Consider the following 17093-nt stretch of genomic DNA (forward strand, 5'->3'; position numbering starts at 1 on the left):
CACTAAATCCAGTGTGTGAAGGGCCTTCTCGATGTGATGGACTGGTGCAGGACAGTGAGGGTAAGACAATCTCCTCATTGAGATGAAAAGAGGATACAACTTTCGGTAGAAAAGACGGGGATGTCCTCAAAACCACCTTATCCTGATGAAAATTCAGGAACGGAACTTGAGAGGACAGAGCCGCCAGCTCGGAGACTCGTCTGATAGAGGTGACCGCAACTAGAAAAGCAACTTTCCATGAAAGGAGAGACAGGGAAACCTCCTGTAGAGGTTCGAAAGGAGCCTGTTGCAAAACTCAGAGGACCAGATTAAGATCCCATGGTTCCAACGGAATCCTATAGGGGGGCGCCCGATGGGAGACTCCCTGAATAAACGTCTTGACCTGAAATCTGTTGGCAATCCTGCGTTGGGAGAGAACAGACAGGGCTGAGATCTGCCCCTTGAGAGAACTAAGGGCGAGACCCAAGTCCAAACCCATTTGTAAGAACTCGAGAATGGAAGGGATGGAAAAATGTAGAGGAGAACGTCCTCGGTCGCTACACCATGAAAAGAAAGTCTTCCAAATGCGATGATAGATACGCATAGACGTAGGCTTTCTAGCGTTGATCATGGTAGCTATGACTTCTGGAGAGAAACCTGCCTGGGTTAGGACCCAGGACTCAACAGCCATGCCGTCAAACACAGGGCCTCTGAGTTCTGGTGGTAAAAGGGGCCTTGAGATAGCAGATCTGCGCGATTCGGTAATCGCCAGGGAACGTCAGCAACTAGTTGAACTAGTTCCGCGTACCACGCCCGACACGGCCAATCTGGCGCAATCAGGATTACCGGTACCCTCTCCGCTCTGATTTTCTTGATGACTCTCGGTAGGAGAGGAAGCGGGGGAAATATGTACGGAAGCCGAAAATGATGCCACGGGAGTACAAGAGCGTCTGCCCCGATGGCTGCCAGATCGTGGGACCGAGCCATGAAGTCGGGAACCATGGAATTCAGCCGTGAGGCCATCAAATCCACGTCCGGGGTTCCCCAACGACAGCAGATCTGGTGGAAGATCTCCGGATGGAGAGACCACTCCTCGGAGTCGAGGCATTGCCGACTGAGGAAGTCTGCCTCCCAATTGTCCACTCCCGGGATGTGAACCGCAGAGATCATTGAGCGGTTTTCCTCGGCCCATCAGAGGATGTGGCCTACCTCTGTCATGGCCGCCCTGCTGCGGGTTCCCCTTGGCGGTTGATGTATGCCACTGCAGTGGCGTTGTGGGACTGAATCCTGATTGGGCGACCTGCTAGGAAGGGATGGAACTGGAGAAGTGCCAGCCTGATCGCCCGGATTTCCAAGATGTTGATTGGAAGGTGTGATTCCTGGGGGGACCAGCAGCCCTGAGCAGTGTGATGAAGGAACACCGCTCCCCAGCCTAGAAGACTGGCCTCTGTCATCACAACCAGCCAGTGTACTGGAAGAAAAGACTTTCCTTGATTCAGAGAGGATTTCAATGTCCACCACCTGAGAGACTGTCTGACTCGCTGGGGAAGGAGGAACCGACGGTCTAGGGAGAACAGGTTCCTGTCCCAAACAGCCAGGAGGGCATGCTGTAGAGGAGGGAGGTGTAGTTGGGCAAATGGAACCGCCTCCATAGCTGCTACCATCCTGCCGAGGACTCTCATACTGAAGTGCAGAGAGTGAGAGCGAGGCTGAGAGAGCTTCTGAGATTCTCGCTGTAAGACTGAGATCTTTTCCGGGGGAAGAAGAACCAACCCCCGGGACGAGTTGAGTATCATTCCTAGAAAGGAAATTCGCTGAGCCAGTACTGGGGAAGATTTTTTGAAGGTTATCTTCCAACCCAGGCGAGAAAGGGTATCTATTGTGATGGCCACGGCTCCCTTGCAGGAGCGGAAAGAGGGGCCTTTGATGAGGATATCGTCTAAATACGGGAGCGCCACCACTCCTGGAGTGTGGAGTATGGCCACGGCAGCCGCCATGACCTTGGTGAATACCCTGGGAGTGTTGGCAAGGCCGAAGGGCAGAGCAACAAATTGGACGTGATCTTCCTGAACTGCGAAGCGAAGAAACCTTTGGTGGGAAGGTAAAATAGGAATGTGGAGGTATGCGTCCTGGATGTCTATAGACGCCAGGAACTCGCCTTTTTCCATGGAGGCGATGACAGAACGAAGCGATTCCATCCGGAACTGTCATACCCTGACGAACCTGTTCAGCAGTTTTAGGTCCAATATGGGCCGTACTGTACCGTCCTTCTTTGGAACAATGAAGAGGTCTGAATAAAAACCTTGAAACCTTTCGCTTTGAGGGACCGGAATAATAACTCCGTTCTTTCGCAGAGAGCTTATAGTAACATAGTAACATAGTTAGTAAGGCCGAAAAAAGACATTTGTCCATCCAGTTCAGCCTATATTCCATCATAATAAATCCCCAGATCTACGTCCTTCTACAGAACCTAATAATTGTATGATACAATATTGTTCTGCTCCAGGAAGACATCCAGGCCTCTCTTGAACCCCTCGACTGAGTTCGCCATCACCACCTCCTCAGGCAAGCAATTCCAGATTCTCACTGCCCTAACAGTAAAGAATCCTCTTCTATGTTGGTGGAAAAACCTTGTCTCCTCCAGACGCAAAGAATGCCCCCTTGTGCCCGTCACCTTCCTTGGTATAAACAGATCCTCAGCGAGATATTTGTATTGTCCCCTTATATACTTATACATGGTTATTAGATCGCCCCTCAGTCGTCTTTTTTCTAGACTAAATAATCCTAATTTCGCTAATCTATCTGGGTATTGTAGTTCTCCCATCCCCTTTATTAATTTTGTTGCCCTCCTTTGTACTCTCTCTAGTTCCATTATATCCTTCCTGAGCACCGGTGCCCAAAACTGGACACAGTACTCCATGTGCGGTCTAACTAGGGATTTGTACAGAGGCAGTATAATGCTCTCATCATGTGTATCCAGACCTCTTTTAATGCACCCCATGATCCTGTTTGCCTTGGCAGCTGCTGCCTGGCACTGGCTGCTCCAGGTAAGTTTATCATTAACTAGGATCCCCAAGTCCTTCTCCTTGTGAGATTTACCCAGTGGTTTCCCGTTCAGTGTGTAATGGTGATATTGATTCCTTCTTCCCATGTGTATAACCTTACATTTATCATTGTTAAACCTCATCTGCCACCTTTCAGCCCAAGTTTCCAACTTATCCAGATCCATCTGTAGCAGAATACTATCTTCTCTTGTATTAACTGCTTTACATAGTTTTGTATCATCTGCAAATATCAATATTTTACTGTGTAAACCTTCTACCAGATCATTAATGAATATGTTGAAGAGAACAGGTCCCAATACCGACCCCTGCGGTACCCCACTGGTCACAGCGACCCAGTTAGAGACTATACCATTTATAACCACCCTCTGCTTTCTATCACTAAGCCAGTTACTAACCCATTTACACACATTTTCCCCCAGACCAAGCATTCTCATTTTGTGTACCAACCTCTTGTGCGGTACGGTATCAAACGCTTTGGAAAAATCGAGATATACCACGTCCAATGACTCACCGTGGTCCAGCCTATAGCTTACCTCTTCATAAAAACTGATTAGATTGGTTTGACAGGAGCGATTTCTCATAAACCCATGCTGATATGGAGTTAAACAGTTATTCTCATTGAGATAATCCAGAATAACATCATAAACATAGCTTTGAAGAACTCTGATGCTTTTGCCCTGGGAGGAGAAGACAGGAAAAAACAATTTGGAGGATGAGATAAGAGATCTATCTTGTATTCGCAGGACACTAGATCGCGGACCCACTCATCGTGAACGACCGAGAGCCACGCGGCATTGAAGGAAAGCAGGCGGCCGCCTACTTTGAGGGTGTCCCCCGGATAGCGCAGGGAGTCATTGTGTGGAAGGCCTGCCCGTTCTGGCACCTCTGGATCCCAGCTGCCTTGGCCTGCCTCTCCATGAAGGGGAAGGCTTAAAAGAGGCCTGTGAACCTCTGTCTCCACGTTATGCCCGGCCGGAACCGGGAGATGTGGAAGTAGAGGACCAGTTTGAGTTGTAACGAAAAAAATCGGGAACGAACCTGTGGTTGCAGGTTCCAAAAGGGCCGAGAGGGTCTTTGTTGTGGAAGAAATTTACTCTTCCCTCCAGTGGCGTCAGAAATTAACTGGTCGAGCTTTTTGCCAAAAAGGTGACCGCTCTGATATGGGAGAGAAGTCAATGACTTTTTGGAAGCAGAATCCGCACGCCAGTCCCTGAGCCATAAGGACCTCCGGATGGTGATGGATTTGCTGCTGCTTGAGAACCGCAGTCAGCTGCATCCAGGGACGCGGTCACTACAAAATCTCCAGCTCTGGCTATCTGAGTAGCGAGGTCTGCTATCTCGGGGGAAAGATTGGTATCCAGTACTGCTGAAGACAAGACCTCAGCCCAGTGGGTCATAGCCTTAGCCACCCACGTAGCGGCAAAAGATGGAAAGAGTGCGGCCGCTGAGGCTTCAAAGGCTGAACGTGCCATATTGTCGATCTGACGATCGGTTGGATTTTTTTTATAGAGGCGCCCTCCGAGGAGGATAAAACAGATTTGGTAGCCAGGTGCGATACCGGAGGATCTACTGGGGGAGATTGTGACCAATCTTTTCTTAGATCCTGGGCAAAGGGATATTTGGACTCCATGGGCTTCTGCCCTGTGAATCGTTTATTTGGACGGATCCTGTGAGATTAAACAATTTGCTTAAACTTGGGATGAGTGGCGAACACTCTGTGAGCTTGTTTGGTCCTCTTAAAAGACACGGCATGATCCGTTTTAGATAAGGGTTCCTCCTCAAGTCTCAAAGCCTTATTCACTGACTCAATTAGAGAGTCGAGAGTCTCCTGATCGTGATGAAATTCCTGATCTAGGGACATATCAGAATCGTCCTCTGAAACAGGTTCTCTACAAGCCCCAATGGAAGGGGAGCGAGAAATGGAGCTCTCAGAACCCGAAAACCGTTGATGGTCTGGGGATATGGCAGGAGACCTTTTACTGGAAGAGTGAGAACTCCTTGGCAAGGTACGACCCCTGGAGTACGAGGGGTTCTGACCATCGGAAGCGTCGTCCGTATTCGTGCCCTGGTTAGAGGAAGGGTCTCGGAACGAGCCTAACGCTTTTGCCAGGGATGCCATAGACTGGGTAAGGGAGGTAGCCCACTCAGGGGGACTAGGCTCACTGGGTTCAGTATCAGCAACAGGTGGTTCCTGAGCCGTCACCGGTTCACAAGCTGTGCATAAAGCAGTATTGTGACCCCGGGGTAATGATACCTTACAAGAGGTACATGTAGCGAAAAATACAGTGTGGGTTTTCCCAGACTTTTTGTGAGGCTTTGGTTGAGACATAGTAAAGCCTGGAGGAAAGCGCTTACTAGCAGGGGAAGGGTTAAGCTATGTGTCTGCAGCTTACCCAGGTCCTGTGTCTTGAGTCCCCAGGGCAGGTCCGCAGTGTAGGCAGAGAAAAACGCTAGTCCTGAGGGCTGTGATAGGAAATGCTGGAGCAGTGCTGCAGCATCAGGGCTGTGGGTGTCCCAAGATGGCCACCGAGACCAGGAAGTGGGAGCTCATCACAGAGAACGAGAAGCGCCAAAAAAGTGGGCGGGGCTAACTGCCGGTGGGCGTGGCCAAAACTCCGACCTGAATTGAGGGAAATTTTTTTTTTCTCTGCGGTTGCGGCCATACCCCGGGGACCAGGACCTCCCAGCGCCTCGGCCCCCGCAGTGTACTTACGGTAGATGCGGTGGACCGGTGCTCAATCCACCGTCGCCATAGTCAGGGAGGGGGTGGAGAGCTTCTGCCGCCATGCATCATCCGCTATATCAGTGGTGATGCAGAGTGGGGCTGCACGGACGCAATATATATCATGTCCGGCTATGCACCTGGCTCCAGGAGAGGTAGATGGAGGGCTACTCCATGTGGTCGCCTGCTATGGAGGGGGGAGATCGGAACGCGAAGGAACCGTCGCCCGTAATGTGAGCTCAGGGCTGGCATCCAACGTTGCAGGAAAGGATACGGGAGGGACGCTCCACGTACTTGCCTGTTCATGGTTCGGGGGAGATCGGAGCCTAGAAAGGATCCGTCGCCCCCATTCGCTCAGTTAAAGGAAAAAATAGAACAAAAAATATAAAATTAAAATAAAAACGGTGGGTTCTGAAACAGACCCAAGTGCCTCCTACAGACACTAAGCAAGAACTGGTTCACTTAGAGCCAGCAGGAGGGTGTATACTGCAGGGGAGGAGCTATTCTTTCTGTGTTTACTTAGTGTCCTCCTAGTGGCAGCAGCATAACACCCATGGTCCTGTGTCCCCCAATGAGAAGTAGGAGAAATAGTGGGATCCCCTCCAAAAAAAATAGCGTGGGGTCCCCTTATTTTTGTTAACCAGCCAAGGAGAAAGCAGACAGCTGGGGCCTGGTATTGTCAGACTGGCGAGGAACACGGATTTTGGCCCTCACCAGCCTAAAAATAGCAGCCCGCAGCAGCCCCACAATTGGCACATCCAAAGATGCGCCAATTGTTGCACTTTACTCGGCTCTTCCCACTTGCCCTGTAGTGGTGACAAGCGGGGTTTATATTTGTGGGGTTGATGTCACTTTTGTATTGTCAGGTGAATAAAATGTTTGATGGTTCTGTAATCACGGCCCAAAATCTTAGTGCTGCATCCGTCTGTAAGACTTGTGGCAATTTTTGACTTTTCAGAGTCAGCTAAATTTTTTCTATTGACCCATTCTGCCTGAGGAAAACAAGCTGCCTAATAATTCTGCACACCTTGATAAAGAGTGGTACTATTCTTAGGCCTTACCCTCCTCATTACATAGATACACATCATCTGATCTGCTTCATCCAATAATTACTCAAGGTTAGGCCTCTTTCACACGTCCGTTTATTTCCAGTACCGGAAAAACCGGTACTGGGGATGTCTGTGTGTGTAATATTTGCAGCACACGTGTGGCAACCATGTGCTGCATCAGTACCACACAAATGGCCGCTGGGGAAGAAGCGCTACAGTAAGCGCTGTTCCCCAGCAGCAGGTGCTGAAGACGGCTCTGATCATTCTCCCCTGCTCTGCCAGCAATCAGCGCGAGCAGAAGAGAATGATGAGAGTTATTCTCAGGCTGGTAAGTGGCCATTGATATAGGTCCCCGCCCAGCCAAAAAATAACAGCCCGCAGCTGCCCAGAAAAGGCGCATCTATTAGATTCTGGCGCTTTGCCCGGCTCTTCCCACTTAGCCTGGGGTTGAGGTCACCTGGCTGGTTAACAAATTTAGGAGGACCCCCACACTTTTGTTTTTTAATTATTATTTATTAAAAAGCAGGGGAGGACATTACATTAAACTGACCTCTCTCTGTGCTTTCCTCCACTTCCTGTGTCATGTACTTTTGACTGTGTCACAACGTAGTAAGCTGCGTTCCTGCACTTAATACGCATGTGACTAGGAAGATAATGCGGTTTTACTGCATCCAATGAGAGTGTATGGGTAATTTACACAGCGCAGACTGAGCGTCTCTGCTACATGAATTGACATGATGCCGTCTGGAAAGACGCACCGCATGTCCGTCCTCGCAAGTAAGGCGGAGGCGTCTATGCACGCAGAGTGGACATTGGATTTCTTGAAATCCCTTCCACTATGCTCTAACAGCTGGACGCTGCGGGTTTGATGCTGCGGATGTACACAGCGTCCAACTCGCAGCATTTACTGACCGTTTGAACATACCCTCAAACATAAAGGGACCAGGAACCCATTATCCTTCAGTGCTGTCATATTCCAGAACTGCCCCTGCCTTGCTGAGAAGTACAAGGTGTGCAGTGCTCAGAGATGTGGCCGAGGTAAAGATGGCAAGCCAACAACCACTGATTGGACTGATGAGATGAAAGTGACTCTCGACGACCCAGATTGATGATAATCTGTAATGGCCACAGACCTCTACATTTAATCATATGCCAGCAAGGTGGAAGTTGGGTACTTCAATTGGCTGGTATTATTAAAGATATCTAGTTCATCTTTTTCAAGTTGAAGACCTACCGACAGATTTTAGAAGACACTTTCTTCAAGTAGTGGCAGAGGAAAGAGTCTGAATCTTTCAAGAAAAACATGATTTTTCTGCAGGACAATGCTCCATAACATGCATGAAAGTCTCCACTGCTTGGCTGCCAGTAAAGATGAAAGAATAATGACATGGCCCCATGACGTAAAACCCTATTGAAAACATGTGGACACTTCTTAAATGGAAAATTTACAGTAAAGGAAAACAGTCACCTCTCTGAACAGTGCCTCAGAGGCTATGGTTGGTGCTGCAAAAAAGGTTTATTGTCAACAGATTAAGAAAAGGAATGGAAGTCTTATGACTGTCAGGGTATGGCTCCACGGTACGGTTTGCCGGCGGGATCGCCGCAGCGGCGAAGCCGCTCGGCGCTAAGCCCCGCCCCCTTTCTGGGACGCGATGGTGCCGGATGTGTACAGTACACATCCGGGATCATCGCCCCCCTCGCCATAGGGCCCTGTGATATGCCTTGCGGGGATGCTGCGTCCCCGCAAGGTGTACGGACATGCTGCGTTCTGAAAAGACGCGCAGCATGTCCGGAGTCGCAGGGCCGCCGCGTGCGGGTTTCCACGCATAGTGGAGACGGGATTTCATAAAATCCCCTCCACTATGCTGGAACATCTGGACGCTGCTTGTTTGACGCTGCAGCGTCAAACAAGCAGCGTTTACGTACCGTGGAAACATACCCTCAGGCTGCTTTTACATTGCGTAGTGTTTCTCCGTGGGGGCATATGTTTCCACAAAACGGGGTCTGGACGTATGCGCCGATGCGGCCATAGACTGCAATGGTGATGGCAGAGCGAACATATGCTCTGCCGTGCACTTTTTTTGGGAGTGTACGACTACAGGAGGAGAACCATGCGAGTGCTGTCCGATTTTTGAAAAGCCGGCAATTCATCTGCCACATACAGTAAAATCACAACAGGATCCAACAGAACAGAATAGATAGATAGGTCAGTCACATATATAATTAGTACAGTGTTGTGCTGTCAGAGCGAGCGCTGTGTAAAAAGTTATGAGTGGAACGGAGTTTATTGGCTCTGAACTCGCAGGACCTTTCTGACAGCATCCCAAGCATATGAAGTTTCTCACGCTCGCGGTGACGTCAGTGAGGTGAAAGAAGTTCACCGCGAGGCACTGAGCTGAGCAAACTCGTACAGCTCAGAGTCTCTGCCTGGATGGCAGGCTTTGTAGTCGCATTGTGCAACAATGCAGCCTGCCATCTAGATGTAGCAGAGCTAAACGCACTGCGTGAAAAATGGATTATCTTCTAGGTGGACAGGTGAGGAATATGCTTGTTTATTACAGGGGACAATGGCTTCAGTGGACTGGGCGATGACGTGAGTATGGTTTAATTTAGATTCAATAAAGGACTCTGTCATTCTTTCAATTAAAATGACTTTATTCTTTGCGTGTGTTTTTATACAATATCACTATGGGGTTAGTAATGGGGGCATCTTATAGACGCCTCTCCATTACTAACCTCTGAGCTTGATGTCACCTGATAGCGCAAAAGTGACATCAACCCTTCACTATCACTCCACTTGCCACCGAACCAGGGCAAGTGGGAAGAGAGAGTCCAAGTGCCAGTATTGGAGCATCTTATGGATGCGCCATTTCTTGCCTGGATGAGAGACCGTAGCTGTCTGCCTAGCCTTTGCTCGTTATTAAATATAGGGGGACAATAAAACATTTTTGGGGAGGAAAGTCATTTTAATAACCAGGAAAAACTAAGTATATAGCTGTGAACTGATAGTAATAGCCTGGGAAGCTCCATGGGTATTACCCCCTTCCCAGGCTATACACATCTGCCCCAGCTGTCTGCTTTCCCTCTGCTTGTTAATAAAATGTTGTGGAATGTCACGCACTGTACTAATTATGTCACTGACATCTTTATATCTATATATCTTTATATCTATATTTATGTATACTTGATGTTTCCAGCCAGCTAACGCTCGGCACGCTCATTGCTATCTAATTAACGCTGCTGGTGATTAAACTAAATTAAATAATGACAACATTTAATAGCGCTTACGCAGGTGGTAAATTAACTTAAAATGAAGTTAATAACAATAGTGTGGTGATGTGTTGGGGGCGGGATTATGTGTGGTGATGTGTTAGGGGGCAGGATTATGTGTGGTGATGTGGTGTGGGGGCGGGATTATGTGTGGTAATGCGGTGGAGGGGCGGGATTGTGTGGTAATGCGGTGGAGGGGCGGGATTATGTGTGGTAATGGGGTGGGGGGATTGTGTGGTGATGTGGTGGGGGCGGGATTATGTGTGGTGATGTGGTGCAGATTGTGTGTGGTAATGTGGTGGGGGCGGGATTGTGTGTGGTAGTGGGGTGGGGGGCAGGATTATGTGTGGTGATGTGGTGGGGGGCGGGATTGTGTGTGGTGATGTGGTGCAGATTGTGTGTGGTAATGTGGTGGGGGCGGGATTGTGTGTGGTAATGGGGTGGGGGGCAGGATTATGTGTGGTGATGTGGTGGGGGCAGAGCTACTGTGCAGGGGGTGGGATTAGCGAGTAATCACGATGCCTCATATATATATATTTTATTGTGTCAGATCATGCTGTGATTTTACTGTACGCGGAAGATGAATTATCGGCTTTTCAAAGGACATGGGGATCCCACTCATTTTTGTACCTGAAATGAATTTAAAAAAAAAAAAAAAGAATATTTCCTTTCAAAATTATGTGTAAATTACATAGAGCAATTCTCTATGTAAAGGCTCATGTTAAAAAAAAAAAAAAAAAAAATTACATTACAATCGGATCCATTCGCATGAAAATTGGATGCTAGGTGTTAAAATCGGATTGTAGTTCGCATGAAACTCAGACTTTTCTGGACTGAAATTGGACCGTTTTTTTTCCAGAGTGACAAGTATGAGCCCTTAGTCTTACACTTTCTGGTAGAGTGGAGGTGTCAGTTGTTGGTAGAGGAATTGGATCTGTGACTGTTGCTTGATGTGTTCGTTGTGAGCAAATCCTCAACCTCTCCTATTTGGCTTTGCTTCCTTTCTACCCGGTGTTCCTCTCTGTTGTCTGAGAGTGCATATTCGTATGATAGGTATATGCATTTATTCCTGTACATCCTCCCTTGTGAGTCTGGTTTGCGTTTATACATTATTACTCCTCACTTCGCTGGGTGGGGGAGGGGACAGATAAGGGATTATCAGGAGTTCAGCAACGTACGTGGCCCCGACGTCTTTACCATCAGAAGTAATGTGGTGTGCGGTAATAGCTAGGGTGCCCCTAGCATTAGGGACAGGGAAGGAGCTCCTGGACCAGGGAAACAGAGTTGTGACAGACACTTGGAAATACATTGTTACCATGGAGTAAGTACTCAATGTAAACTGCACATAACTTTCTCCTACTTATACTATTATATACTGTTACTAACTTAGCTGCAGAGAAAAGTAAGATAATTTATGTATAGCTGAATGTTCATTTCTACTCCACTAGATGGTGCTATGGTTTCATAATAAACTTATCTTTACCAACACATGCTATAGGACACACATGAAATATCTTGTCATGTCAGCAAGAAAGTTATGTTTTGGTTATTTTTACTCGTTTATAGCACGCTTAATATCACAGCACTTTACAGACATTATCGGCACTGTCCCCATTGGGGCTCACAATCTAGATCCCCTATCAGTAAGTCTTTGGAGTGTGGGAGGAAACTAGAGCACCCCGAGGAAACCCACACAAACCCGGGGAGAACATACAAACTCCTTGCAGATGTTCTCTTTGGTGAGATTTCAACCCAGGACCGCAAAGCAGCAAAAAAAAACGTGCTAACCACTGAGTCACCGTGCTGTAATGAAATGATCAGTACTAGATCTATAAAATGTCACAGAACTAAGGGCTTATGTACACGTTTGTCTGTTTTGCATCTGCAGAAAAATGTACCATTCTTCCTCCGTGTGATGCTCCGTTTTCCCTTTTGTGTCTTCTGTGTCTGTTTTTTGTCATTCAAGTGTCATCATTTCACATATATAACAAAAAAGGTAAAGAGGCTCAAGTATCTCTTAACTGGGCCACAAAAAAGACAGTACATAAACCGCACCCAAATGCTGTCCATTGTTTTCACAGACCTATCCACATGAATGGGCGAGGTCAGCCCAAATATCAAACCATAAGACATGTATCCAGGTTTTTTTTCCATGCAGACCATCGAAAGTGCAAATATCCCTATAGATTATAAAGGATCAGATGCAGCACGGTGGCTCAGTGATTAGCATTGCAGCCTTGAAGCGCTGGAGTCCTGGGTTCAAATCCCACCAAGGACAACATCTGCAAGGAGTTTGTATGTTCTCCATGTGTTTCTGTGGGTTTCCTACAGGCTCTCCGGTTTCCTCCCACATTCCAAAGACATACTGAAAGGGAATTTAGATTGTGAGCCCCATCGGGGACAGCGATGATAATGTGTGCAAACTGTAAATCGCTGCGGAATATGTTAGCGCTATATTAAAATAAAGATTATCATTAAGGATCCATGCACCTTCCAAGGTAAATACAGACAGCACACGGGAGAGAAACACGGTCATCTGAACAAGGCCTACAAAAAAGAGGGTCACCACATTCAAGGAAAAACTGAGCCTGAACCCCGTCCCCCTGGTCCCAGAGAGGCCAGAGCATTACCATACTATTGCTGCATATAGTAAAAATCACAGTCTGCTTTGAAGCCCAACCACAGGCTGAGTTTCGAGTGAACTATGTGATGACAAGCACTGAGGTCTTCCTTAGAACCCCGGCTGTTATAGCAACCCATCGGCGCTCCACAATCTCATCACAACGGCTTTGATGGGCACATGACTCCATACCGCTGCTAAGGTCACTGTCAGAGTTTGATATGATACCGGCATTAAAGGGAACCTGTCGCCCGCAAAATCGAAGGTGAGCTAAGCCCACTGGCATCAGGGACTTATCTACAGCATTCTGGAATCCTGTAGATAAGCCCCCGATGTATCCTGAAAGATGAGAAAAAGAGGTTATATTATACTCACCCAGGGGCGGTCCCACTGCGGTCCGGTCCGATGGGCGTCGCGGTCCGGCGCCTCCCATCTTCATAGGATGATGTCCTCTTCTTGCCTTAACGCTGCGGCTCCGGCGTACTTTGTCTGCCCTGTTGAGGGCAGAGCAAAGTACTGCAGTGCGCAGGGCCTCTCTGACCTTTCCCGGCGCCTGCGCACTGCAGTGCTTTGGACATCGGACCGCCCGCCCAAGTGATTATAATCTAAACTCTCTCTCATCTTTCAGGATACATCGGGGCTTATCTACAGCATTCCAGAATGCTGTAGATAAGCACCTGATGCCGGTGGGCTTAGCTCACCTTCGGGGTGACAGGTTCCCTTTAAACAGGTTTAAAGGCACGATTTGAGCTCACAGCCATTATCCGACAGGTATGGGGAGTCCTTTCATACACCGGCTACCGACTTGCACGATACATGTACAGCGGATGTCGGTAAGGGGTTAAATAAAACAAATATATGTTATGGTTTTCCCTATTGAAGTCTGTGGGGAACAACAGGATAGAAATGAAACAAATATAGATGACAACATACTTTTCATGTAAAATGATTGAAAAAAAATCAAAAGCAAACAAACACCTAAAAAACAAATAAGACTTTCAAAAGCCTGCTATGCACATCTGCCCACGGGGTTCAGAATCATCGCTGATAAATGTATTTATGGAAACCGCTGTATTCATAAAATCTGTTTGCGTTTCCACAGCAGTGTGGGTAAATGACTGAGTGTTTCGGTCTTTGGGGTGACGAACGAGCGAAAAACATGACTGTTGAGTAATATCTGAAATTTAACACAAGGTCCATTCATACCAGTCATGTGATAAGTCACTTCCTGACAACACTTACGTTTCCCCTTCCCCACAAGCTGCACTTACTAGTTGTAAAGGAGCACCTGTCACTATACGGCTGACAGCGCTGTGCAGCTCCGCATCTCAGCACATCCGGCCACCGCCAGCACCAGCTGATCGGCAAGGGTGGCAAATATTGATGACCTATCCTAAGGATCGACCATCAATATAAAAGTCATAAACAACCCCTATAAAGGAAGAAATTCAGCCTGGAACATGCTCTCCAGAAAACAAGCTCTTGTGCATACCTGCCAACGAAATTATACAAAATTATGGGTCTTGTAAATTGTGACATAAACATCATTTATTTTTTTCTATTTTCTACTAAGTTCTGACTTATTTAAGCCACTAAAATAAAAAAATATAAAAGTGTGGAATCGCCGTAGATGTGCCTGTGCAGGGGCTAATCATGTTATCGGGTCACTTTTACCACATAATGAACCGTATCAATGAAACAGAAAAAATAGAATGACGGAATCAGTATTGGAAGGAGAGGGTGAAAAACAATGAGCGAGGAACAATAGAAAAGTGGCTGTTGTTAAGGGGTTAAAGGGAACCGTCCGCTGATTGTTGTCGCTGCCCAGGCCATACACTGCAGTGACCTGCTGACAGGAGCCATTAATGGCATAAAGACCATCTTATTGGAAGATAGAAAGAAGTGCAACAATGTAACATGCCATCAGGACGATGGAAGAACACAATTTATAAAAGTTGTTAACAAACCAAAAAAGTGAAATACAAATACAAACTATAGTTGAGCCTTTCAGTCAGTGATGTACAACTACAAGTGCCAGCATGCAAAATATAGTTGAATCTTTCAGCCATTGGTGCAGAACTACAAGTGCCAGCATGCCCTGCGGAGGAAGGAGCAGGGGTGATTCCTGGGACTTCATCGCTCCAGTAATACCTGAGACACAGCTGAACCCCGGTGTACTCATCATTGCTGCCGTAGCAGCGCCCCCCTCTGGCGCCTGACTGACCTGTCATTCCCAGTCCCCAGGATGTGGACGGTCGGTGGCGGAGCACAAGCGGCCATGTCTGCGCTGGTGATGAGTCTGTGCTGGTGATGAGTCTGTGCCGCGGAGTGCACGGTCTGCTGATCACCGGCGGCTTCTTCCGGATCCACACACCTCACGGAAATCCTGTTCCTGGACACAGAGGGAGAAACAGACCGGGAGGCTGCACGGCCACATGTGAGGTGGCTGCTGGATACGTGTCCTCCCGCCCAAACATCGTCCTCACTGACAGGAACCTGTACATGGCAGCAGCTATAGGCGGCCATTACTGCGGGCCGGACTCACACTGCTGCACTGTGCTCGTCTGGGGGGTGGGTAGACGACCACCACTTGTGGAGCAGGTTCTTCTGTGTATAAAGGTGCTAAATGTTAGTAAATGGCAGTGCCCAGCTCAGCAGACGCAAGCTGAAAATGGAGGCTACGTACAGCTGACATTTGTGTTCTACTCCATTTTCTTTTACAATGCAATAATCCCAGGAAACTAGTAAGGAAGCCGAGTTCATGGCCCAACATTAAGGCTATGTGCACACGTTCAGGTTTTTTCGCTCTAAAAACGCTATAAAAACGCATACATTATGCATCCTATCATTTAGAATGCATTCTGCATGTTTTGTGCACATGGTGCGTTTTTTACGTGAAAAAAACGCATCGCGGTAAAAAAAGCAGCATGTTCATTAATTTTGCGGACTTTCCGCGTTTTTCCCGCAATTCTATGCATTTGGAAAAAAACGCACAAAGAACGCATGAAAAACCGCAACAAAACGCATGCGGTTTTCTGGCAGAAATGTCCGGTTTTTGTCAGGAAAATTTCTGCAAGAAATCCTGACGTGTGCACATACCCTAAGAGTTGGACCAGTTTGACGTGTGCGAGCACAGACCACCATGTTTGCACCGCCCGCAGATGACCTGACCCACGGACCACAATGTCCAGACGACCCGCAGATGACCTGATCCACATACCACCATGTCCAGACCGCTCGCAGATGACCTGACCCACCGACCACCATGTCCAGATCGCCTGCAGATGACTTGATCCACAGACCACCATGTCCGGACCACCCGCAGATGACCTGAGCCACAGACCACCATGTCTGGACCGCCCGCAGATGACCTGACCCGCACACCACCATGTCCGGACTGCCCACAGATGACCTGACCCACAGACCACCATGTCCGGACCGCCCGTAGATGACCTGACCCACAGACCACCCGCAGATGACCTGACCCGCACACCACCATGTCCGGACCGCCCGCAGATGACCTGACCCACAGACCACCATGTCCGGACCGCCCGTAGTTGACCTGACCCACAGACCACCCGCAGATGACCTGACCCATAGACCACCATGTCAGGACAGACCACCATGTCCAGACCGCCCGCAGATGACCTGACCCACAGACCACCATGTCCAGACCGCCCGCAAGTGTCCTGACCCGCAGACCACCATGTCCAGACCGCCCGCAGATGACCTGACCTACAGACTACCATGTCCAGACCGCCTGCAAATGACCTGACCCACAGACCACCATGTCCAGACCGCCCGCAAATGTCCTGACCCGCAGACCACCATGTCAGGACAGACCACCATGTCCAGACCGCCCACAGATGACCTTACCCACAGACCACCATGTCCAGACCGCCCGCAGATGACCTGACCTACAGACTACCATGTCCAGACCACCTGCAAATGACCTGACCCACAGACCACCATGTCCGGACTGCCCGCAGATGACCTGACCCAGACTCGTGTGGCTGTAGAGTTAATTCTGGACATGGCGGTCTAGGAGTGGTAGACGTTTGAGACCAGGTAAGGCGGCAGCGCTGGTCTCCAAATCCTGACAGAATCTGCTCACAGGTCGGGCAGATAATCCACATGCTTCGGGATAAGGGATGGGTCATGGATTTTCACTTTCTGGATGGAGGATTGGAGCTTTTTTTTATGATCCCCCACAGTATACCTTGTACAATAAAAATTAAATGGAGACCCTGATGCTGATATTTGTAATGTTAAATGTGGTTCTAAAGGAAATGTCCACCACTCGTCAACCCTAAGGCTACTTTCACACTAGCGTCGTGCACTGCACGCGCTATGCGTCGTTTTGCAGAAAAAACGCATCCTGCAAAAGT

The 17093-nt window shown here is 48.3% G+C and overlaps 1 protein-coding gene across 1 annotated transcript in view; it reads right to left on the bottom strand.

Annotated features, from left to right (window-relative positions):
* Positions 1-15431, bottom strand: part of GALK2 (galactokinase 2) — a 477779-nt gene extending 462348 nt beyond the window's left edge. The window contains exon 1 of the mRNA XM_077263708.1: positions 14930-15431. Within this exon, the coding sequence (XP_077119823.1) occupies positions 14930-15231 (302 nt within the window). The 5' untranslated portion in view covers positions 15232-15431. The remainder of the gene's footprint in view (positions 1-14929) is intronic.
* Positions 15432-17093: the final 1662 nt, after the last annotated feature.

This window comes from Ranitomeya variabilis, chromosome 5 (genome assembly GCF_051348905.1).
Source record: "Ranitomeya variabilis isolate aRanVar5 chromosome 5, aRanVar5.hap1, whole genome shotgun sequence".
In the NCBI taxonomy this organism is placed as follows: Eukaryota; Metazoa; Chordata; class Amphibia; order Anura; family Dendrobatidae; genus Ranitomeya; species Ranitomeya variabilis.